Source organism: Nicotiana tomentosiformis, chromosome 4, assembly GCF_000390325.3.
Source record: "Nicotiana tomentosiformis chromosome 4, ASM39032v3, whole genome shotgun sequence".
Lineage (NCBI taxonomy): Eukaryota > Viridiplantae > Streptophyta > Magnoliopsida > Solanales > Solanaceae > Nicotiana > Nicotiana tomentosiformis.
The window spans coordinates 24,097,551-24,121,937 of record NC_090815.1 but is presented as its reverse complement, the minus strand read 5'-3'; the positions used below and the strand labels follow the sequence as shown (position 1 = coordinate 24,121,937).

Sequence of the window (24,387 nt, the reverse complement as noted above, 5' to 3'; positions counted from 1 at the left end):
TTGCTGAAACTTTCTATGCCAAGAAAAGCTTTGAATCAAAGTTTGATGAAGTAACTCCGGGTCAAATGGTTTTTTTCTCAGAATATATGCCCAATACCCAAATGCCTTCAATTTTCTAAAAGATATTCAGTTAAATCGTCCAAGCTCAGGTGTTTTTCTTTAGGATTAGGAGTCTCCTTAATTCTGTGCAAGCTAGGACATTGTCAATGCCAATATCTCTCTCTTTTTTTCTTACTTTTCGCTTGTCTATATTTCTTGATTACCATAGCAATTGCTTTATCGTGTTATAATAAAGAGATTATAGTTTATTAACCAAAAAAAATGGTTCTCTCATTTTTTGTTTTGGTAAGTGAAGTATTTTATTTACCAATAATCTTTATAAGGTATAGCACACGTTATCAGAATGTGCTAACGACTCAAAAGTACGGAGCCACTTTGTATTATAATCAAGACAACTAGTTTCGCCTCTCTTTCACAATGTGTAAAGTGCATGTTAATTGACCATATGTGATACATTTTCGTATTAAAGAAAAAAATCATTATTACTTTGGTACAACATACTTACGAGACAATATTTTTATTCTTATGGCTATCAACACAAAAACCAAGTTTCCGCTACTTGGAGCCATATTGGAAATGATAGTAGGTAGTTTATAAATGATTGCAATTCAGCTATCACGTTGCAGCAAATGTAAAGCTCTATCGATAGTATTCAGCATTCTGTAATAAATTTCAAAGAAAATAGTCTCCTATGCCCACTTACAGCAAAGGTAATAATGCATGCATTTCATTTTTATAATGGACGTTTTAGTTATCTGCAAAAGCTTAACTACCAAAATTACAAGACTAATGTTGAACAACTGCACAATGACAAAGGGGCGTTACAATCAAGGGGATACTTTTAGTCTGTTGAAATTCTTAACACAAATTTATTCCTAATAAGTAGTGGAAAGGGAAAAATGTTGCAGAAGAATACATGCAACTTTTCCAAAATATTGCACTGCATTCACATTCATTTCCTAAAATATTAGATTGATAAATACACAGGCAAATAGCCTTTACCTACATTTCTGCAATCAAGGGCATTGCAATTAATGGATTTCGGCACTATAGGTGAAACTGTAAAATAAATATAAGATCTTGCAGACATTTACTGGCAGAACTAAATGTTATGATTCATGGGGAACTTGAGACCTTCCCCGACAAATGGCAAACCTGCAGAACATCAAACTAAAATTAGCTATTTGCCAACGTTATAATATAAGCACGTGCGCATACGAGATCCAAAACCATAGTACATAATAATCATCATCATCACAATACTCAACGATCTTATTCCAGAGGGATTGAGGCCAAAACGTGGCTTGAAAGCTCCTAACAGTGAAATGTCAACTTCTACCATCCTCTAGTGGACGACATGCATAACCACAATGACCATGAAAACTAAAATATGGAAGTATGTGAGACATTTCAAAAGGAGGCAGTAAAGTCATCCCTATGACCAAGTGTATTATCGTAAATTGGGAAGGTTGCTCAATATGTATGAGGGGATCAATGCGCATATCATAAATATGAGAAAATGGGATAATGGCAAGGTAAATCTGAAGCAATCCACAGATAACTACTTATTTCTCAAATCATGTTCAATGAGTTGTATTTTTTCTTTTCTTTTGGGTGAGGGGGTGGGGCTTGAAGGGGAGAGAAGAGAGAAAACCTACGAAGACCAATTGGTTAATAGCGAGTGACTCATAAATAAAGTTAGTGCATAAGCATCCTATCAAAGCAAAACAAATAGTTTGTTCAACACGAAGGACCAAGACCCAGTTACAGCTGATAGTTGGACAACAAAATTGGCCTGGCACAAATTGACACCCCCTCTATCCAAAATGAGTGACGCAGTCTGAAGTACAAGAGCAAAAGCATCTCTTTCTCTCTTCCTTTTTTTCCTTTTTGGGTGGGGTGGGGGGGATAAGTAGTACAAGGGCTAAAGACCTAAGTTTAACTGTGAAATCTAACTTCGATTGCTTAATTCCTTTAAATAAGACTTAATATCAAAAAAGCTAAATAGATATTACCCATAAATCAAAATTCTTAATAATGAAATAACTTTTAAGTGTATCAAAATATTGATGCGAAAAAGAAATCAGTTTTACCAGCAAATAGTAATAGTGACATATAAAAGAGGACAAATGGAGCACTTAGACAGCGAGAACTGTTATCACACTAAAGCAAGGGTTATCCTCTAGTTTATACATTCATAATATAAACTGACAAGACAATCTGATTTTTAACAATGGAATTACTTTATTTTTAACAATGGAGTTACTTTTAAGTGCATGAAAATATTGCAGCAAAAAAGGAACCCGTTTGACATATAAAAGAGGACAAATGGAGCATTAGGCAATGAGATACTGTTATCCCACTGGGTTACCCTTTTGTTTGCACAATCATAGTATAAACTGACAAGTCAATATGATTCTTCATTTATTTTTTGGAGAAGGCAACAGTAAAGTGGATATGATTTTTAATTCCTTATCAAAAAGAAACTAAAATAAAGCCTTTTATGTGATAACCATTCATCTTTTGACATTAAAGACAAACTATAAATAAAGGTGATAGAAGGTGTAGTTTTACCTAGTCGCTGAAGACACTCATAAGATCACCAGATGGAAAGTTTTGAAAAAGAGCTGGTCCAACTTTAGCATTTTCCATGATATTCATGTTAGCCTCCTGCTTAACTTTAGTGTCCTCAGTATAAACTTTTGCAGTACTGAAATTGCACATTGGCGAATCAGACTCGTCTACAGCAAAACGACTGGGAATGGAGGCAGCTTTACCAACTCCAGAATTTCTCGTAGGTCCCTGGTCAAGAATCTGGCTTGATTTACTATTACATGAAACTGGAAACCCCAGATGGTTAGTAACAAAGCCTGGCAGTTGTTTAGAAGCACCAAATGCCAAGCTAGAGTTATGAAGCTGCAGACCAACACTATTGTCAGCATGAACAGAGCATGATGAGACTGAAGGAGAGAAAGAAGCTGCAGTGGAGAGCCTGTTTAAGCCACATGCTGGTTTGAGTTCCCTGTCTAACACTTGCACCACACCTGATGAATTATTTGACTGTGGCGAGAGAACGCTATAATCAATTATTGAAGATTTACTCAGACTGCAGGCCTGGCTGATGGAGCCAGAACTATCTCCCACTTGGAAATTATCTGGCGATTGATAAGGCAATACAAGGCAAGAAGGTTTCACATTAATTGAATGGTTGGCCTCAGAAAGACCAGATTGTTTCTGTTGCTGTTCCAGCTGCTGCTGCTTTTGCCATTGTTGCTGATGTTGCATCATTGCCATTAACATGTTGCTGTCTGGAGCAGCTAGCCCAGTGAGATTGCTGCTCGGAACCATACATATATTTTTTGCTCGCCAGGATCCAAATCCTGAATGAACATCCTCAGCAGACATCATAGGTTGAGAAAGAAGTTTAGGATTAGAAATGCTGGGAGGGCATTTCATCAGAGGCTGACCATAGGCCACAACATGATCAACAGGTATGCACTTTGCTTGCTGCAGGGATGCTTGTAGGAGATCCGGCTGCTCTACTGATGGTAAAACCAGGTTACCAGTCGATCGACCTAAAAGCTCGGCATGAAGAGCTGTCAAAGTTTCAGGAGGAATTTGACCAGAGGCTGCCAGTGCTTGAATGTCAAATCTCCCTAGTGAACCAAGTTTTGGATTCTGTTCTATTGGCCCACAGTAGGTACTGGGGAAGCCACCCTGTTGCTGAGCTACTCCACTTAGCCTCTTCAAATACAGCCTAAATTTCTGCATATTTGTCAACAGAAAGAGTTACAACATTCTACAGTTCAAACAAGACATCGATCACCAGAAAGTCAAAAACAGCATGCGTCCTAACACAGATAATTGATCACACAGCACCATGACATGCCCACAAGGACTTGAAAGGACTATGACACAAGGTTTATGGGTGACTAAAACAAACACTATTTGAGGACACGATACTTCATATTTAGGTTTATGGGTGATAAAACACAAAAGCTACATGATGTAGATTCGTCTTGGTGAATTAGGAAGATATGGGCCTTTTAGTTCCAAGTATCTAGCATCTTTACCTGATTTTCCTGAAAAGGCAACCAGAACACTTGCATTAGGTGAAAAAAGGGGTACATTGACAACCTATAACATGCATAGAGATTCGAACCTGCAGATGGCTTGCCACATTTTCTCTTGTCAAACCAGGAACATTCATCAGTTCAAGGATTCTCTTAGGTACAGCCTCTGCAAAGGAAGAAGGGAAGCAAATTAAAAACATAAATAAGAAAGAATATGACCTGAGCTAACTGAAAAAGTCAAATAGTCGAAGTTCATACTATCAATCCCAAGTTGGTTGACGGCACTAACAAATTGCTGATGAAGCTCCACTGACCAGACTACACGTGGCTTTTTTGCAGTAGTTGGGTCATCATTTTCCATTTCCGTTTCATCTTCTTCTTTTGCATCTCTTTTCTTTTTCTGTGGTTTTAGCACTCCATCTGCTCCTTCAATTACAGAAGAAGCACATTCAGAATCATCATTTCCTCGTTTATGCCGATCATTATCATCCAAGCTACCAGAATATTCAGGCTCTTTACTGAAGCTACATTTTTTCCTAACAACATGCTGCCAGATATTCTTTAGCTCCTCGTCACGTATAGGCTTAATCAAATAATCACAAGCCCCATGTTGAACTCCTCTCATGACGAGGTTGGTTCTTCCGTCACCTGACATCACTGTAGAACAACAAAATGTTTAGTTTACAGATGAAGCATCGCGTTGCCACAGCAGGAGAAGCATCACTTACTTATTACTGGAAGGTCCATCTCCAACCCAACAAGCTCAAGAAGTTTAAAACCATCCATATCAGGCATATGAACATCACTCAGTACAACATCAAAAGACCCCCTCCTTTCCCGTAATAGGTTTAATGCCACCGTAGCTTGGGTACAAGTGGTAACTGCAAGCAATTAAAAAAAGAGTCAATGTATTAGATGAAAGGTGCAAAATTAGATTTTATTTTTATAATCAATAAGATGATATAACAAATCCAAAGCTGCAGCTGTCATGGCTCTACATAATTCTGCCATTTAGTCCATGAATTTCAGTAAGGTAGGAAGAGTAAATGCCACTAAAGAAAACAAGGATATCGTATTAAGAGAGTAGGGAAGAAGCGCAATCTTCTACCTCCCACTTCTCTTTGTTCTAGTAACACCAGGGAAAAATCAAACTCACCTGATCAAAGAGCGAGTTCAAGTCAAGGCAACACCCCCCCCCCCCCCCCCGTGCGCCCAACACCCCCAAAAAAAAAAATTAGTACCTAACGAGCAGTAAATTTTAATGGAGGCAGTACATAAAAATAACCAATCTTTCATGATTGCTATTAACAATTTGAATGAATTGAGCCCCCATTGAAGTGTAATCATTAGGAGCATTCATATAGCAGACCCCAATATTGTTTGGGATTAGGACAGTTGATTGATTGATTGAAACTTAGAAACATATAATGTATAGATAACGACGTCACGAATGCCAAAAGTCTAAAACTAGCTGAACTCGAAAGTAACTTTAGTTCAAGTGAAGGCGAAAACTTCATGGTCCGAAAAGAGAGAAAATAAGAAGGAAAAAAACTCACAACTGAAATGATGGACTTGAAAGCATCTGCTCATGAATTCACAACTAAATTTTGGAACATATAAAATAATAAAATCAATTAGTAAAAAAGCATGGCCTGTAGGCCCAGTCACAAGCTCGGATAAAGGAGGAGAGTATGTTAGATTGTCCAACATAAAAGAAGTTCAGCAATGAGTAATCCTCTTAGCACTAATGGGTCGTTTGGTTCACTTACTAGTTATATAAAAATTATAATATAGGGATAAGTTATACAACGAGTAATAATGCAGGAATATTTTCTACAACCAAGAAGTCCATTGTGAGTTAGCTGATCCAACCCCAGTTATGCACGTAGTTCCTAAGTTCAAGGGAGTCCCAACCCTATACCTGCTCCCACTTATATCCCAAGCTTCAGTCAGTGACATAATTCGACCTTGTGGCGTGCTCCTAACTCATACTTCAGGCATTGAGTCCTTATCATTGAACCAAAGTCGTGGGGTCAATAATGTAAAAATCATTATGAAGTGAATGGTAATGCATTATTATATGGTGAACAATAATGCATGGAATGTTATGCAAGGATTCCCTGCTTTAAGGGCATTTTTGCCTTTAGATACTTAAGACTTATCCACTGTTTTAAAAGGCGTTTTCGGGGCGAGCCCCGGGGCGATGGTGTGGAGCGAAAGTTTCAAGAGGCGTATGCCCAACAATTTGGGGCGTACGCCCGGGCGTTCGAGACGCGTTTTTTTAGTGAGGAGTAAGCTCCAGAGACTTTTTCAAATTAAAACAAAATTTGTTGAATAAGTCCTTCATATAATACCCAAATTCTCAAAAGTCAGTTTGGTAATTACTCAAAAGGTTTAAAAAGGAACTCAAAAGGTTTAAATTTAAAAGTCAAGACCTTTTTTATTGATTGAAACCCTAATTCAGGGTCTTTCCCAATTTTTTATCTTGTCTGCTAGTCTGCTAATATCCCCAAAAACAACGAATATTTAATTTTTTTTACAAATACAAAGAGAACTACATTCTCCTTCATAGCAGCAAGTTCAATGTTCAAATTGCAGGTTAATCATACTTTTTGTTCCTCCGTATATAAAACTTTATTCTTTTAGACTCAAATTACTTGTGCTTGTAAGTAGCGAACAATAGATTGTTTTGATTAGTTTTTTTGTGGGGATGGAGCATATATATATATTTCACATATTTATAGTTTTCTTCAATTTTTATGCAATTTTACCTGTTTATAAATATTTACTGTCATTATATTATTTTATAAAATATTAAAAATTAAATACCTATGGGGCTTACGCCGCGTGCCTCGGGGCTTACGCCTCGCTGAGACATATGTAAAACGTCTCGGCCTTACACCCACGCCTTTTAAAACACTGGTCTTATCCATGTTTGCTAATACAAGTATTCTTATTCCACATCCTCTTTTTTTTTTACCATGGTGGTAACTAGACCAGCTTGGATGCGCTTCGACTATTCCACTAGGTATTTTTGTTCCACATTCTATCTCGTGAATAATACATAGATTCACTCACAAAATATGCTTGTACTAAGTTAAAAACCGCCAACCAAATGATACAATGTTTTGCCAAGATTATCTTTTTCTTATGTAACCAACCAAATATTGCATTAAGTTATACACACCGTCGGTGTAAGGACCTTTTACTCTATTAGGCCAGCCAACAAATATCTACTGATAAGCCACCCTAAAATGTGAGATTAGTAATCTTGAGAATAAGATAGTTTACCTGCTACAACAGGTAAAGATGACCTCCTAACGTTAACATGCACACAATAACTTCATGCGTAAAATAAAAGAAATTACAAATAAACGAACCCACAATTGAAATGAAGGGGGATTTGAGGGAACACACCAGAATACTTGCATTTGCGAAGCATTTGCTCAAGAATTCTGAGGCAAACGATGTCGTCATCAACCACAAGAACTCTTAACCCTACTGGAAACTTATCTGTAGCTTCCGACTTACACGTGGCACCGTCGCCACTCATACTTGCCATTGAAAACCAACAAAATGACAAAACCCACCTTCACAGAACAGCTAAATTACAGAATTGCCACTGAACTGCTACCATTTGATAAGTGATCCACTTGTGAAGAAAAAGGGTTAGATCCAGAGCGGAGCTGAGGTATAATTGTACAGAGAGTAAGGGAAGGTGAAATTAGGTTTTAATTATTGAGAAATGTGAAGAAGAAGAAGGGCAGCTGGGGTTTGGGGTTGGGGTGGGGGTTTTAATGGGGAGGGGGGTGGGTGAAAGAGGAAGGAAGTCATAGGGAAGGATAAGTGTATCGCGAGAGACACGCAGAAAGGAAACTGCACAAGACTTTTTTCTTTTCTTTTTTATTGTTTTTGCTTTTATTATTATACAGAAAATTAAAATGGAAAAGATTTTTCTAAAAAATAAATAGAGAGAAAAAAAAGTTTAAGTCATGTACTAGGTCCAGAGGCGCATCTAGAATTTAATAGTTATGGGTTCCTGTAACAACCTCAAATAAATTTTTAATAGTAATTGGGTTCATATTCAAATATTTATAAATATTTAGTAAATATTTGAAACATATTTACACTGTTTGGGCAAAAACTATTGGGTTCACGTGAACCCGTAGGTCGCAAGCTGACAAGGTCATTATACAAAATTTTTTTACACTATCAGGTCACTCAGTGAATATCTACAAATAAGCTTCTTAAAATATAAATATATAATCTTATAATAAGATATGTTAGTGTGTGTATATATATATATATATTACCTATTATTTAGGTAAGTGCGTGGTTATACAAGATTAAAAAAACTGGTGTAAAAATACCCTTAAAAATGGACAAGAATCAAAAATACTCATCTGCTATGAGAAAGTATCACATATAAACTCCGTTATACTTTTAGTCTATTTTTACCCTTTCGGTTATAAAACTGGTGCAAAAATACCCCTTAGTTAGAATCCTCCGACATGAACTATTCCCACGTGGCTTGACATTTGGTTGAGTTGGACGGCACGTGGCATTGCCACTTCACTATCCCAGCCTACCCACTTCTTCCACAAAATCTCCGTCTTCACCCAATCGCCACCATTTTAGTAGTTCAGTTTATGGCAGTTAATTGAAGAACCGATCTTTACTTCAACCTTTAAGCAATGAATTGCCATCTTTATCTATGTATGTACCATAAATAAGACCTCTAAGGAGCTACGGCATTTATCCCTATCAACCAAAATGAAATAAGCTGAGTAAAGAAGGTTTTGCTACAAAATTGCTTATTTTGCTTCAGTACAGTTATAGCCCTCCCTATCCATGGAAAATCCAGCTGAAAATTACAAAACAAACGTGGGCATTTGTCTAATGAATCATTCTAATAAAAAGGTCTCTTTTTATTTACATTTATAGAGTGATCGATGTATATGTTTAATTTGTTTTCTCTTTGATTCAACTATTTTTAGTTTTAATTTATATTCTGCGGATTTTGGGTGGTTCAAAGCTTGATATTTCCAGTGGTTGGTAAATTGTGAAAAATTCGATTGGGTTTGGTGCATTCTTTTTTGTTTTAATTGTTGTTAGTTATATTTGGATTCAGATGGCATATTCATTTTGGATGAAGTAGGGAGGTGGTGGAAGAAGTGGGGAAGGGTGTAAAATGGTTGGGTTAGTGAGGTGACATGCCATGTGGCGGCCACGTATTTTATAATATTAGGATAAAAATAGACCAAAAATATTAATAGAAGGGTATTTTTGACCCTTGTCAGTGCTAGGAGATAAACGTACACATTAAATAGAGAAAACTGTCTCAAAATACCAAGGATATCTCAAAATCCATTCGGAATTAACAAATAGCGAAACTTTATGAAGGTAAATACTCATACGAGCGATACCAACTGGAGTAATTGGTATTGGGACTTTGTACTCATGTTGATGCATTTTCATTTAGTCAGTATTTGTCAGAAATCTTTTTAATTTGTTTAGAGATTTATATATCAGTAGAAAATACTAAAAAATTATTGAATACTAAATATTGAAATTAAATGGTGAAGGCGATGGATCAAAATTTCCATATTGAAGATTCATTTAACATTTAACTAACCAAACCTACCCTTCACCAAAGAGATTTGCGGCAGAGCACAGTGGCGCTCTTGCTGATTGTGATGTTAGTTCTGAAGGAGATTGAAGATATATCATTTGAACATTTGATGAATTTAGCAAATTTATACTCAGTGTAGAAATTGAAGACAGAGGAAGGAGGTCAGTTAGATCCTGCTTCAAGGAGTTGATGTAGAATGTATACTCTTGGGTCGATTGATTTGAAGACAAATTATAATGTGATTGGAATTAGTTATATTTGTATTATTTTTTATCGACAGTTTGGTATGTTGTATTAATCCTGAGATTGTCAATTTTACCGTTTTATCCTGGAATAACTTATCATGGGATATTATTCCATCAATTTTCATCCCAAGATTATTTTTGCTTATTCAATCATACCAAATGACCCCTTAGATTAAAAGTGCAATCGAACTTTGAGTTTGTCTTTGACTGGAGGACTGGCTGGATTAGAGAGATTTGCATTACCCTAAAAAGAGAAGTATGTTGCTCTTATCTTTACTCTTTAGTACTTTCTTATTTTTGCTTTGTAAGGAAATAAGGATTGTGTCCAAAGCGAAACCATATACAGGGGTGGATCAGAAACCATATTCATGAGTTTGATTACGCATACATTTGACTAGGCAACTATGACCTTGTTTCCTGACACAAGGGCATAGTCCAAATAAAATCTCTGGTACTTCTTCAAAAATAACTTTTAACAGAGTTGGATGCTTCAGAGCTTTAATAATGCTAGGTTTGCAGAATATTTTCAACTGCGAGACATTTGCCAACCTAAAGTACCATATCTCAATGCAGTTGGGAATTCAAAGGAGCAACCTAAGCAAACAATTGCAAAACCATTCTTAAAAATCCAAATGGTTTGGAAGTCCTAAATCATTCTCCACTACAGGATGCAACAAATTTACCTGATTCAGGCTTGAAAATTATATGACCATAAATACTCAACTTTAATTGAAATATCAGGGTCCAGAATAGTACACAAAAATGAAACACATTCAAGGGGGCAAAAACTTCTAATCTTCATCTGATTACAAGAATATTGACAAACCTGAACAAGAAGATATCACACTAGAGCTGCAGATTACTACTATTGACTGCAAACAAGATGGGGAAAAAAAAAAGGGCAAAGTAAATGCTGACAAGCTATCTATACAACCACAAAACCACAGCTTAAACTGTTCTGCCAAAAAGTTAGTTCAACTTTGATAGCTAGAACCTCCTGCCGATTCCTAAGCAGACTTGCGTCATAACGTATGTTAGAAGCACACCAAAATATCACCTGTTGTCCTTTGGAGAGATCTCTATCTTGCCACTTTCAGAAAGCAGAGAATAGAGGCATTGGCATGCTTGTTAGAAAATAGGAGAACTGTAAAAGTATGCAGAGGACAGCAAGCCTATGCAGAATTGCTTCTTACAGCTGTCTATGGGGTTGTCTGCGAATGTTATTGCGTGCCTCGCATTAACCCACTCCGTGCTACACTCCTGTAGATATATACATATTATTTGAAGTTAAAAATAAATAAAATTGAATAATAGGCACAGCGAAGTTCTACATTCCAGCACTTCTCCTAGCACTTACTGCAAGGGTGAGTGAACAGTAACTGGAGAGAGAGAGAGAAAGGAAGCCAAAATAGAGGGTTTTTAGAAAGGGAAAGCATAAAAATCTTTGAGAAAGTTAGTTTGCTAGATAGTGAATTCCGCTATGATCAGGAACTGCAGCATCTATCCCTTGTGGCTGCACCTGTGCATTGCCTAGAAACCTCTTTTTTTTAATAAGTTGAGGTATTTTATTGATGTTAAGTACCAAGAAGGTGCCACAGAAAGTACAAAAGGAAGACAACTAGTCCACATATACTGTTACAGCATCATCTTTTCCAAAAATTCCAAAAGAAAAAACAGGGAATTCCAGCATATCACTCCTACACCATGAATATAAAGACTGTAAGCAATCTATATTCTACAAGAGAAGAATGGTGTTTCTTTCCCTCAAAACATCTGTTATTTCTTTCCAACCATATTGTCCACATGATGCATAGAGGGGAAGAAACCTCATGTTATAACTTGCCGAAACTAAAAAAGACTCTGAACATTTTACGATAAGTGGTTCAAATCAAAATTGAAGATCCAAAACTAGCACCACAGCTACGATTTCAGTTCATTTTTTTTTTTTTAGAAGGAACGATTTCAGTTCAGTTACTATATGTTTGCTTATAACTACCATCTTAGATAAACTATGTGCCTTTAGAACCCCCCCAACCCAAATTCAAAAGATTATATTTTAAGTCTGGGTTTGTCATTTAAGGACCTCTTAAAGGAAATAAGTTATCAGATGAATGAACAGAGCAAAAAGGGCTGAGCCCCTATCTGCAATAAACCAAAACAGAGGCTCACTAGACTGCTCATCTCCTCACATTGTTCATGAAGTCATATCGTCAAGTGTTAATCCATCCACTCCATGTACATGTTCCGCTCCATAATTTTTTCCAAAATATAGGCCTCAAGTCTTAATATATCAAGTTAGATAAGTTTCAAGTAAAGATATTGAAACCTGATATGGTCATCTGTTTCCACTACCATCATAGTATATGGCCTCAACAACACTATAAGCTTGTTAAGAAAGTATTCACCACCATCATGTGTTAGGCATCGGCAATCATAGAAGCATGTGAATTTTCTTTGTTGAAAACATACGCCAAACGGGATCCAGCTCAAGATGGTCCGAACTTCCAACAGTCCAACCCCCCACCCACCCACCCCAACCTTTAACAAGATTTATAGCCATTAGGTCAGGAGTACAGAAACAAAACCAAATGTCTAAAAAAGTAGAGACTGATAAGGAGGCCTCTAATGTCTCTGTTTCTCACGTTTGTTTTGGCATGTCCAAGAAATCTTCTAGTATTTCCCACAATGTAAAATAAGATAACATCATTTGCAAGGATGGCCTAATATTGTTCATTCAGCTTCAAGGCAGACAACCTAATTATTCTGTAACAAAGGCGGATGCAGTCTATATTCAATGAGTCAAACTGAACACAGTATTTTGACACGGGATATAGATATATGCGAAAAACTACTAAAATTTCAACAAATATTAAATTCTGGGTCAGTCTAAAATTTGGTGCTAAGAACCTTGAAGGTCGAACCCATCAAGTTTAAATCCTGAATCATCTTTGTTTTGTAATAGTGATTCTACTTTCACCTCCAGGTGAATCCTAACAGGTATAGTAAGTTTCAAATTATTTGTTCTAAACATGTTACCACTAAATTTCACACAATGGTATTTCTAGACTCGTCTTGAAATAGAGATGGATATGGGGAGGGGTATGAGAAAAGTAATTTGTAATTTCACAGAAGTAGCTTGTAAAACAAGGAATCGGCCAAAGCATGCAATCTGACACACAGAAGGTGGCCCCAAAAGACTTTTCATTTAGAACCGGGGTCAACTTGCTATCTCACGCTTGTCTTTGAAAGAACAAAAAAGTTTTGAACTCAAAGTCGAAGAGTACTTTTTTTTATGACCAAGAAATCTGTCTGGGGCCAACCTTTAGGACCAACCCCAACCTTCGAAACTTGGGGATAATGGGTCCGCCCTTCTACTCTTCTCCATTTAAATACCGGGCTTAGTTCGCATGACGCATGGCTCGAACTTGTGACCTAAGTCACAAGTCCCTCAACCTTTATCACTTGAGCTAAGTCCTGGGGGCCAAAGTCCAAGAATGCTTTAAACTGGTTATTGCGACACTGAGGAGTCATGTGTCTAAAGAAATTCAAAGTTAAGACTTAAGTTCCTGGCAAATGGGAAGAAGATATATTGGACATATCCCGCAAGATTCATTTTCCTTTTTTCTATTTCTTCTTTTATTTGGGTCAAGAAAAAATTGGCTTAAGTCCTCGAAGGGATGACAAAGGGATGAGACATAGGAGTTAAAAAAAAAAAATTTTAAAAAAAAAGAAAAAAGAGGAAAAAATTAATTGAATGTAAAGTCTGAGCTAAGGGGTTGCGAGATAATTAGCGATAAAGACTGACTTGAAGTTCATTTAATATAATTGGTTGACAGAATTGAATGCATACCTTCCTGGAAGTGGCTGAGAACTGTTCACTGGACCCTTGGAATTGGCAAATCTTTTGGCTCTATTTTCTTGTTGTTTCTCAACACGCATGGCAGAAACTTCCTTCTCCATTGCAGCGACTTCCCTTCTCATCTTTTTGGCCTCAACTTCCATGGCTTTTGTTAGAGTCTCTACTTTCTTTGCTAACATCTGAACCACAAGAATATTATCAAACTTTGCAGAAAATCAGAGTGAGTGAAGGTAGTCATGACACCAATCAGCAGTCGATCTAACCTCAATAGCGTCGTCCTTATCATTAAGACTTTGATCCTTCTCATGACCAGCTTTCCTCAAAGCAATTACTTCTTTTTGCAGCAAATCATATAATACTCCAGGGACAGTATCTTCTGTTCCTGTCACTTGCGAGTCATTGTGTTTTTCATCTTGATTCGCTTTCCATGAACTGTTCACGGTCTCATTATCCTTAGTCCCATCACAGGACTTGCTGCTATTGAAATTTGGACCTGTTCCATTCAGAAGGTTTTTAGTCCTGTCCAACGATCTTGAACCACCATCAAAGGACTTAGATGTCCCTTTTGCATGCTTCAATACTGTACTGGCCCCAGAAGATCTCAGCTGAAATGACGGTGATCTCTTGGGTAAAAATCCATTGGAGGTCAATTTGGAGATGTTTTCAGCTCCACCCAGTGATTGCCGACGGGAAGGGCCGTTGCTTGAACTTCTACCATCTGGTGTAGTGCGAGCACCTGTGCTAGTTGATCTCAATGTATCTTCAAGGACCTTGAGCCTCAGATGATATTTCTCCTGAGGACATAACCAAGATCAAGATAAAAATAAGTTATAGAAATAGCATCAAAAACAAGTTAAAATGCCTCCTCTATTGGACAGAATTATTACTTTCAACTGCGCTTCGGACTTTGCAGCTCGTTCAGTGATTGCAAGCTTGTCGCGTAACTGTTGCATCTCACCCTGCAGAAAATTTTCTGAGATCAATGTGAGCTCATTTACTTTATTCAGAAAACATTCAGCTCTATTAGGATAAGATGCCCCTATGACTATCTTATAGAGCAAAGTCATGGAAAACCATCAAACCTGTAGAAACTTCCTTTCTTCAAGCCACTGTTTAACAGGCATTACTTTATCATTGGCATCTTTCCACTCATTAGCAACCACGGTTGCAACCCTGTTAGCGGTTACCTTGGCACGTGCTAGCTCCCGGTCAAGAGTTTTTCTTTCTTCCTGTAGAATAGATAAGTAGAAGCATTCTAATTTAGGGGTTGTCCACATAAAAACTACTTAGTATATATATTATTGAAGTCTTGCTAGGATGAATTACATTCATCTCTTGAACTTTTCGTTGGTAATCCCGGACAGCATTAGCAGCAGCACCGCCAGCAAGAACAGCCTCTTCAAGCTCACGTACAGTTTGGGTAAGCTTTTCAACCTCTGCAACCTTTAGTCTATGCATTCTGTCCAGTATTTTATTTTCTTCCTGATGTATGTTTGTAAGAAAAACATAGTTAAAGAAGGATGATTTAGAAATTAAAAGAATAACAACAAGGTGGTCTAACATTCATAACAGCAGAAGCACCATTTCTGTGATCAATGTACCTGGCATATTTCTATCTGTTTCATCAATTCCTGGTTCTTGTTCTGAAGGTCATCCACCATAGAAGCCTTTGCTAATGCTGACTGCACAGTTCTCTCAGCATCAAGTAGAGCTGCCTCTTTTGACTTAGTAAGACGGTCCAGTGCTTTATTATCATCTTGTAGCTTTGTAATCTAGGGAGAAGATAGGCCAGAGAATGAGTTCTATGAGGTGAGGACATACATAATCACAGCCAGATGCGAAATACTGCCACAGACCTCCTGACGAGCAAGCTTGAGTTCAGCCTCCAAGGGTGCAAGAATGGCTTCAATTGGAGGCATATCATCGTCTTTTTGAGCAGCGTGAACCCTTCGAAGGGTGGCTTCTGCTGCAAACTGAGCTGCCATGGATGCCTTTTTCTCTTCATTAATTTTCTTAATTTCAAGATTCTGCCAAGCAAGAATTGTATCCACAGTTATGAAAGCACATCAAAAAAAAAAAAAAAAAATACAGGGAAGAGTTCGAGATAGCACCTTGCTTTCCAGAAGAGATTCTGTCAGCTTGAGCTTCTCGTCAACCCTTGACAACTCGGCCGTAAGCTAATATCATATAAAACAATTAACTGTATCAGCCTCGTTCTTAGCACTAATGAATAGCTCTAAAATTAGCACAGTAGAATTCATCATATATAACGAACTCAAAGTGCCTAAAGGGACAAATATGCAACGGTACCACTAGAACTATGTTGCCAAAAAACAATGTGATTGCATTACTAAGCTAGACTTGCTCATCAATGAAGAGTACATTGCAGTATTCAAAAATTGATGTGGAATTTATACAAGCTATTCTTATTTTGGAACAAGATGCCCAAAAAGGGCAAAGAAAAAGAAGTATGATGATGTAGATAATACTAAGATCTAAGTAATACTGCAATTTCCTTAAATGGTTTTTTAATGAATCCTCAAATTTTGAATCCAAATAATATGAACAGCATCCTGTTGCTCCTAAACTAAGACAAAAACCAAAAGTAAATCCAGTTACATAACAGAAAATCTCAATCAAACAAGACTTTTTTCCAAAATGGTAAATTTTAGATGAGAAACCGACTGATAGATATTGAAGGCACCAGAAACAGAAATAAGAATTACAGTTAGAATTCTATGCTTTTACCATATATTTTTCTGAAGAATTTTATTTACATACACTGACAGTGTTATATAAAATTTTACATCAATAGTTTATTTTAACTGGTTATAGAAAGTTATTAGCCTATTTATCAAGTTACCATACACAGTTTTTTATGATGAGTTACATATTATTGTATCAGCTTAACCTGATGGCTGATGGTGTGAAAAATTTATACACTGTTATTGCACAAAACATAAACTCTTTTCTGAAACAAGACAGTCAATCAGTCATAGCAAAATTTTGTCCTCTGTCCTAGTTGTTTCAACTCCTACAATTCTTGTCAAACTTAGAGAATGCAGTTATTTTTCACTTCACAGTCAATGCTTCTCTTAGTCAGCGCCACTCTTTATTAAACAATTTTCAGCTGTGATTGTACTTGACCTTTGAACTCAGTTTTTTAGGCCTCAAAAGTGAAAATGGTATCACTTTCTTACTTCCTCTTCGTTTGCGCATACTCAATAACTCACATACTACTGTTCGGTTAGTTGATTAAAAGTAACTGAGAAGCATCAAGTGTTGAAAAACACTCTTAGGTGTTGAACCTGATCTTATAAATAAGCATTAATGTGTTTGGATATTAGTGTTGAAGTTGATAATAATAGTCTTATTAGCACGTTAGGAGTTAGATCAGTGTTATAAATAGCGCTCGCCTCAGCGCTAATAGCGTGAGGCGAGGCAGTGTCGCCACTTTCCTTGTGTTGTGTTGCGTTTCAAAATTGAGCTCGCCTCTACTTGTGTAACGAGAGGCGACAGTGTCGCGAGATGCTACTGTAGCGTCGCTTATTTTAAAAAAAAAAAAAAGGGCAAAGACTTTAACAAAAGGGTCGCGATTAGGGCTTGAGTCTTGACAACAGAGCTTCTTCAATTTCGAACAAAACAATAGAGCTTCATCTGAAAAAAGGTCGCGAACTCGCGATTAGGGCTCGCAATTACTGTGCCATCGTCTTCTTCATCTGAAAGTTTGAGGTTTCTGCCAAGTGCCATCGTCTTCTTCATCAAGTTTCTTCCATTGAAAGACCAGGTATGCTTCTCTGATTTCCCTTTCTTTCTTCTTCTTCTTTTTTCTTCTTTCTTCTTTCTCCTTGTTCTTCTCTTCTTCTTTCTATTTTTTTCCTCTGTTTTTTGTCAAGAAGAACAGAAACAGAGGTTTGTTTTTGTGCTCTATTTTTCAAGCAAAATACAGAGGCTCTTCCCTTCCTTTTTCTTCTTGGCTCTGTTTTGGCAAAATAACAGAGGCTCTGTTTCGAGAGGCTCTGTTTCGAGCAAAAATAACAGAGGCAGAGGCAGAGCAGACTGCAGAGGCAGTAGCTCATTCTGTTTTGTTTGCCCTGTTTTTTCAATTATTGACTTATAGTCTTATAGAGTAGAATTAATTGCATATTGACTTGATAATTTTTTTCTATAAAACAACGTTGAAATGGCATCATCCGATAGTAATAAACGAAATGATATAGCTTGGAATTATGCTATACAAGGCTCATCAAGATCCGCAATTAAATGTGTGTTTTGTGAAAAAACATATCATGGTGGAATAACTCGTCACAAGCAACATTTGATAGGTGGATTTAAAAATGTAATACGATGTCCTCTTTGTCCGCCCGAGGTTAGGGAGGAAGTAAAAGCATTTGTTGATAAGAAAAATGTGACAAGAACTCAAATGAATTATGAAACATCGATGAATCTAATTGATGAAGATGATGAAATGGGACCTCCGCCCCCCAAAACTCATAAGATATCTTCAAATAGTTCTAGTGGGTCATCCACGACGGCACGTACGGTGACAAAAGGTCCTCTCAATCTTTGTTTCTCGGCAAAACAACAAGAAAAGGGAAAAGGTGATTCTGGTTCAGGTTTAGAAGCCAAGAAGATTTTGAGGAATCACGCCGTAAATGCCTTTGCAGCATGGATGTATGATGCAGGGCTTCCTTTCAACTGTGTTAACTACAAAACTTTTGATAAATTCATTGGGGTCGTAGGACAATATGGCCCAGGAATGAAGCCTCCTAGTTATCATGAAATTAGAGTAACTCATCTTAAAAAAGAGGTGAAGAAGATAGACCAAATTATTGAGGAGCATAAAGTGGAATGGAACAAGTTTGGATGTTCCATTATGATGGATAAATGGACAGGACGGAATGAAAAAATGATCATAAATGTGTTGGTGAACTCTCCAAGAGGGAGTGTTTTTCTTGAATCTTACGATGCTAGCAACTCTTCTACGGATGGAAGCAAAATGTACAGCTTGTTTAGAAAGACTATTGATAAAATTGGAAAGAAAAATGTTGTACAAATTGTTACCGATAATGCTAGTGAGAATGTTAGTACGGGTATGATGATGGAAGCTATGTATCCACACATTTATTGGACTCCATGTGTTGCCCATTATATCAACTTAATGTTTGGTGACATATTCAAGGAAAACCCATATGCTTCATGTAACTTTAATATAGTTATCTTTAAAGCTTTAACTTTATTTATACTTATTATGTCCTATCCTATTAAGTATTAAGTATTAACTATAAAATTGTTATTTTTACTTTTACAGTTTTCACTAAGGCCGTCAAGGTATATTCTTACATCAGTCAGAGGCCGTTGTTGTTGAATTTGATGAGGAAATTCACAAATGAAAGAAATTTGGTGAGACCGGCCAAGACTAGATTTGCAACGGCTTTGTTAACTTTGCATAGTTTTTACTTGCAAAAGAAAAACTTGAGAAAGCTAGTTCTTTCAAATGAATGGAAAGATAATAGATATGCAAAGGAAGCTGCGGGGAAAGAAACTGTCAAAGTTCTTATTTCTCCATCATTTTGGAATGACGTCGTTCGGGCTCTTAAAGTTGGTGGTCCTTTGATTAGGGTGCTTCGTATGGTAGATGGGGAGAGAAACGCACCAATGGGCTATTTTTATGAAGCTATGGATAGAGCCAAAAAGACTATTACAGCGTCATTTGAGGGAGATATTAGGAAATATGAGAAAGTTTTTGAGATTATTGATAGCAGGTGGTCGAATCAACTCCATCGTCCTTTGCATGCAGCAGGCCATCTTCTGAACCCGTGATTATTTTACAAGAACACTAAAGATGAAACTTTGGATTTAGAGATGTGGATTGGATGCCATGAGTGTCTTGAAAAGTTGATCCCCAATTCAGCGATGGTAGATCAAATAGGGGAGGAGTTTGGTAGGTTGCAAGCAAAGGGCCTATTTGGTTCACAGGCGGCCATTAGAGCCAGAGACATAAGGTCGCCAGGTAACTAACTTTAATATAGATATCCTTATAACTTTAATTTAATTTATTTGATTTATACTTATTAACTTTTAAAATATTTTTCTATAGTTGAATGGTGGATGCAATTTGGACATCAAACTCCAAACTTGCAAAAGTTTGCCATTAAAGTACTAAGCCTAACTTGTAGTGCATCTGGATGCGAGAGAAATTGGAGTGTATTTGAGCATGTAAGAAGCAGATTTATTATATTAATATATTCTATATTGTATTATTATTAGTATCTATTAATTAATCTAAACAATTTATTCGCAGATTCACTCCAAGAAAAGGAATAGGCTTGAGCTATCGCATCTCAATGATCTAGTGTATATTAAATACAATAGAATATTGAGGCGACGTTATGAAGCTCGCGATACCATTGATCCAATTTTGCTAGATAACATTGACGAGGCAAATGAATGGTTAACTGGAGCCCCCCAAAATCATGAAGATGAACAAGTGTATGTAGGAGATGATCTTGATTGGGGTACTATTTCTATGGCGGCTGGAGTTGAGGAGAATATCTATGGTCTTAGAGGGAGTTCTTCAAGTTCAAATTACAAGGGAAAAGGAATAGCAAGTTCAAATCGGTCCCTAATTGATGAAGACTCCGAGGATGAAGAAGATGATAGCCAATATAATGCTAACATTCATGAAGTTCTAGAATTTGAAAATCTTGAAGAAGAATATATGTTGCTTGTTTTAGACTTTTAGACTTTAGTTTATGAATCTACTATGACTATCTAGTATTTGTTGAATTTTTAGTTTTATATATATATATATATATATATATATATATATATATATATATAAAGTTTTTGTATAAATTGTCTCTTCACATCAAAAAGGCGAGCGCTTCGCTGCGTGCCTCTCGCCTCAGTGAAGCGGGCCCTCGTCGCTATTTGTCGCCGCACGCTATCCAAAATAGTGAGTTAGATACCTAAATTGCATCAAAATATCCCTATCTTCCATTTTATGTGACACTTTTTGTTTTTTAGTTTGTCCCACAAGGATTGACACACTTCTAAATTTAGAAATAATTTAAATTTAAATTTCCCAATTTATCCTTAGTTACGTTATTTAACATCAAACAAATGTTTCTGGCTAGTTTCGCACCACAAGTTTAAACAGTTTTTGGTTCCTCCTTAAATTATGTGTCCACTCAATCAACATTACATAAATTGGGACTGAGGTAGTATTTTGAAATCATGTCACATTGTAAGAAGGTAAATATACAAAAAAATCAAAACCTCTTCAACAGCCTTTTCTCGTAAGCGCTCTGAGAACCTCAACGCCTTGATCTCCGCCTGAGCCTCACATAATTCCCGGTCCTTATCTACAATGACACATTCACACACCGTATCAATAAAAAACTGTAAAAAGCAACAAAAAGATTAAAATTAAAAATTCAGAAAAGAAGGACACAGCTAGCCACTAAATCACATTGGATCCAGCTAACAATACAGACCTCTTACTTCATTCTCCAGTCGATTAAGCTCCAACTTCACCGGATCCGACCCGTGGAGAAGGTTTAAGAACTCGTCTGCGTCAAGGCTTGGCCTCATCGACGTTCTTCTTCGGTAAGTCTTCCCTTCCTTGAACGAAGCTGATACTGTCAACGGCGAAACTGTTTCACTCGTCGTCGGTCGCACATTACCGCTGTTATTGCCGGAACACACCTCCGGCGACCTTTCCTCTCCGGAAACCTCCGTCAGCTCCGATCTGTACATTTCTCTATTATTACAGTAAGCTCACTTCCGCTGAATAATTCATACATACAACAAAATGTATATAAACAGATGATTATGTCTATACTTATAGTATGTATTATTTAAGGGAAAGTGTCTCTGTGTGTGTGGAGTTCAAAAATGCTGCGTTGCTATCTCTTCAGTGTTAAGCTCAAAATAGAACTCTGTGTGTGTGTGTGTGTGTGAGAGAGAGACAGAGAGAGAGAGTTGAAAATGGTGCGATTTTGGGGTTTGTTTATCTCTCTAGACAATTTGCTAGTGGGGATTGAGATTGAGAGAGAGACAATAGGAGAGCGACTTTGTGACTTGGGTGTGTTGTAATGTTTTTCTTACTTCTGAAATTTCATACTACTAAGTACTAATTTAACTTTAAGTTGGCATTTTTATTAATTTAAGTTATATATATTATTGTTGTTGTTTGTTATTGTTGTTAGCATTTTTATTTATTTATATTAATTGAAGTTATGTTATAAAATATTAAATTAACATCTAAACGCTTAGTGCATGTTGATTTTCTTTTTTGATCGTCAATTGAACAATTTGATGAGTTAATAAGCATTGTCATTTTATATTATTTTTTCTTAGTTTATAATTCTGCAATTGTTAAACTAGAAGTCAGTTCAACAATCTTGTTATAAAATAAAAGCAACTTAATAAAACATGAACAAGACATGTTATAAAATAAAAGCAATTTAGTAAAACATGAACAAGAAATGGAGATAGAGAGAAGGAAGAGATTTTCTTCTTCAATTGTGTGTATTTTCCTATCTATTACAAGGCTTTTATATATGCATGAAAAGTGGAAAAAAAAATGTCATTAAATATGTCATTAAGCATAGAAATATGTCATTGAATATGTCATTAAGCATTTGAGAAGATCATGAAGGAAGAGTAGACATCCACCATAATTTGATTTTTCTTATAACACTTCCCCTTGGATGTCCATAGATAATGTGCCTCGTTAAAACTTTATTAGGAAAAGAACCCTATGGCAAAAAAATCCTAGTGAAGGAAAAAGAGTACACATGTTTAGAAATACGCATTTTGGTTGCCTCGTTAAAAACCTTACAAGGAAAACCCAATGGGACAAAACCTTGTAAGGAAAAAAGAGTACAACGCGTATTAACTCCCCCTGATGAGAGCATCAATTCACATCCTTGAACCTTCGCATCCCAATCTTGTACACTAGTTTCTTGAAGGTTGACGTCGGTAGAGATTTGGTGAACAAATCAGCCATATTATCACTTGAACAGATCTGTTGCACATTGATATCACCATTCTTTTGAAGATCATGTGTGAAAAATAACTTTGGTGAAATGTACTTTGTCATATCCCCTTTTATGAATATCCCTTCAACTGGGCTATGCATGCTGCATTGTTTTCATACAAAATTGTGGGTAGTTTGTCACACTTCAAACCACATTTGTCTCGAATAAGGTGTATTATAGACCTCAACCATACACATTCTCGACTTGCTTCATGAATAGCAATTATCCCAGCATGATTAGATGAAGTAGCCACGATTGATTGCTTAGAAGATCGCCAAGATATGGCAGTGCCTCCATATGTAAACACATAGCATATTTGAGATCGAACCTTTTGTGGGTTATATAAATACCCAGCATCGGAATAACCAACAAAATCAGGACTGCAATCATTGCCATAAAATAATCCCATATCGGTAGTCCCTTTTAGATACCGCAATATGTGTTTGATTCCATTCCAATGTCTCCTTGTAGGAGCAGAGCTATATCTTGTTAAGACATTAACTGAAAAAGTTATGTCAGACCTTGTAATGTTAGAAAGATACATTAGTGCACCAATTGCACTAAGATATGGTACGTCGGGACCAAGAAGCTCTTCATTATTTTCATGAGGTCGGAATGGATGTGTTTTATCCATATATAATCGCTTTAAAATTATTTTAGTGTATGTTGATTGATGGACAAAAATTTCATCTTTCATATACTCAATTTGTAGACCAAGACAAAAAATTTGTTTTTCCAAAATCTTTCATTTCAATTTTTTTTTAAATAGTCTACTACTTTAGGAAGCTCTACTGCTTTAGGGTATAAGGATTTTTGAAGCTTTATTTAATAAATTTCTTGGAAACCTTGATATGCTTCAGAACAATTTAAATCCTTCAATCATTTTCATTATACGCATATCACGTTTTTCTTGTATTGTCAGATTAAAACCTGAAAGGGTGGCGACATCCACCACAAGAGAATATATCTTTATATAATCAATGCCAAGATATTTACAAATCTTCTTGTGACACAAGTCGTCTTTATGTCTATCGACTTGACCTTTTTTTTCCCGCACAAGAACATATTTATACCTCCACTGGCTTTATACTTTCAGGTGTTGGGATATCCGTCCAACTTCATATTTTTCAGGTGAAATCAATTTTCATTGCGTATTTTTCATTTGGCCAATCATTTATCCGTCCAAATTTCATGACAGATTTGAGCTCAAGATCCTCGTCAATATTAATAATATTGAGCGCTACATTATATTAACAATATCGTCAACGATCATTTTATATCGGTTCTACTATTACCCGATAAAGACATAACTTATTGAGATCTCTTTATCTTATTATCTTCAGGTACCTGAGCCTCTCTCATTAGGTCTTATGAAGTGTTATATCGTGGTGCTCTTCTAGAATACTTGCCTCCTTATTATAACTATCTTGAATATTTGCTCCTCTCCTTCTTCAAGGAGTTTTATCTTTGG

At 36.5% G+C, this 24,387-nt stretch overlaps 3 protein-coding genes across 3 annotated transcripts; 1 reads left to right on the top strand and 2 right to left on the bottom strand.

The window, feature by feature from the left end:
• Positions 1-881: 881 nt before the first annotated feature.
• LOC104095001 (two-component response regulator ORR21) lies at positions 882-8,025 on the bottom strand. The gene is made up of 6 exons (XM_009601025.4): positions 7,551-8,025; positions 4,862-5,014; positions 4,392-4,790; positions 4,223-4,299; positions 2,635-3,825; positions 882-1,215 (listed from the first exon to the last, which is right to left on the bottom strand). The coding sequence occupies exons 1-5, from the start codon at positions 7,693-7,695 to the stop codon at positions 2,635-2,637; spliced, it is 1,965 nt and encodes a 654-aa protein (XP_009599320.1). The 5' UTR covers positions 7,696-8,025; the 3' UTR covers positions 882-1,215.
• A 2,686-nt stretch (positions 8,026-10,711) lies between these two features.
• On the bottom strand, positions 10,712-21,990 carry LOC104095002 (microtubule-associated protein 70-2-like). Its single transcript, XM_070199657.1, has 11 exons — positions 21,369-21,990; positions 21,151-21,236; positions 15,981-16,046; positions 15,726-15,896; positions 15,471-15,641; positions 15,196-15,351; positions 14,952-15,098; positions 14,757-14,828; positions 14,133-14,663; positions 13,861-14,048; positions 10,712-11,270 (listed from the first exon to the last, which is right to left on the bottom strand). The coding sequence occupies exons 1-11, from the start codon at positions 21,628-21,630 to the stop codon at positions 11,231-11,233; spliced, it is 1,890 nt and encodes a 629-aa protein (XP_070055758.1). The 5' UTR covers positions 21,631-21,990; the 3' UTR covers positions 10,712-11,230.
• Positions 17,954-19,834, top strand: LOC138908908 (uncharacterized). Its single transcript, XM_070199658.1, has 2 exons — positions 17,954-19,070; positions 19,181-19,834. The coding sequence occupies exons 1-2, from the start codon at positions 18,053-18,055 to the stop codon at positions 19,690-19,692; spliced, it is 1,530 nt and encodes a 509-aa protein (XP_070055759.1). The 5' UTR covers positions 17,954-18,052; the 3' UTR covers positions 19,693-19,834.
• Positions 21,991-24,387: the final 2,397 nt, after the last annotated feature.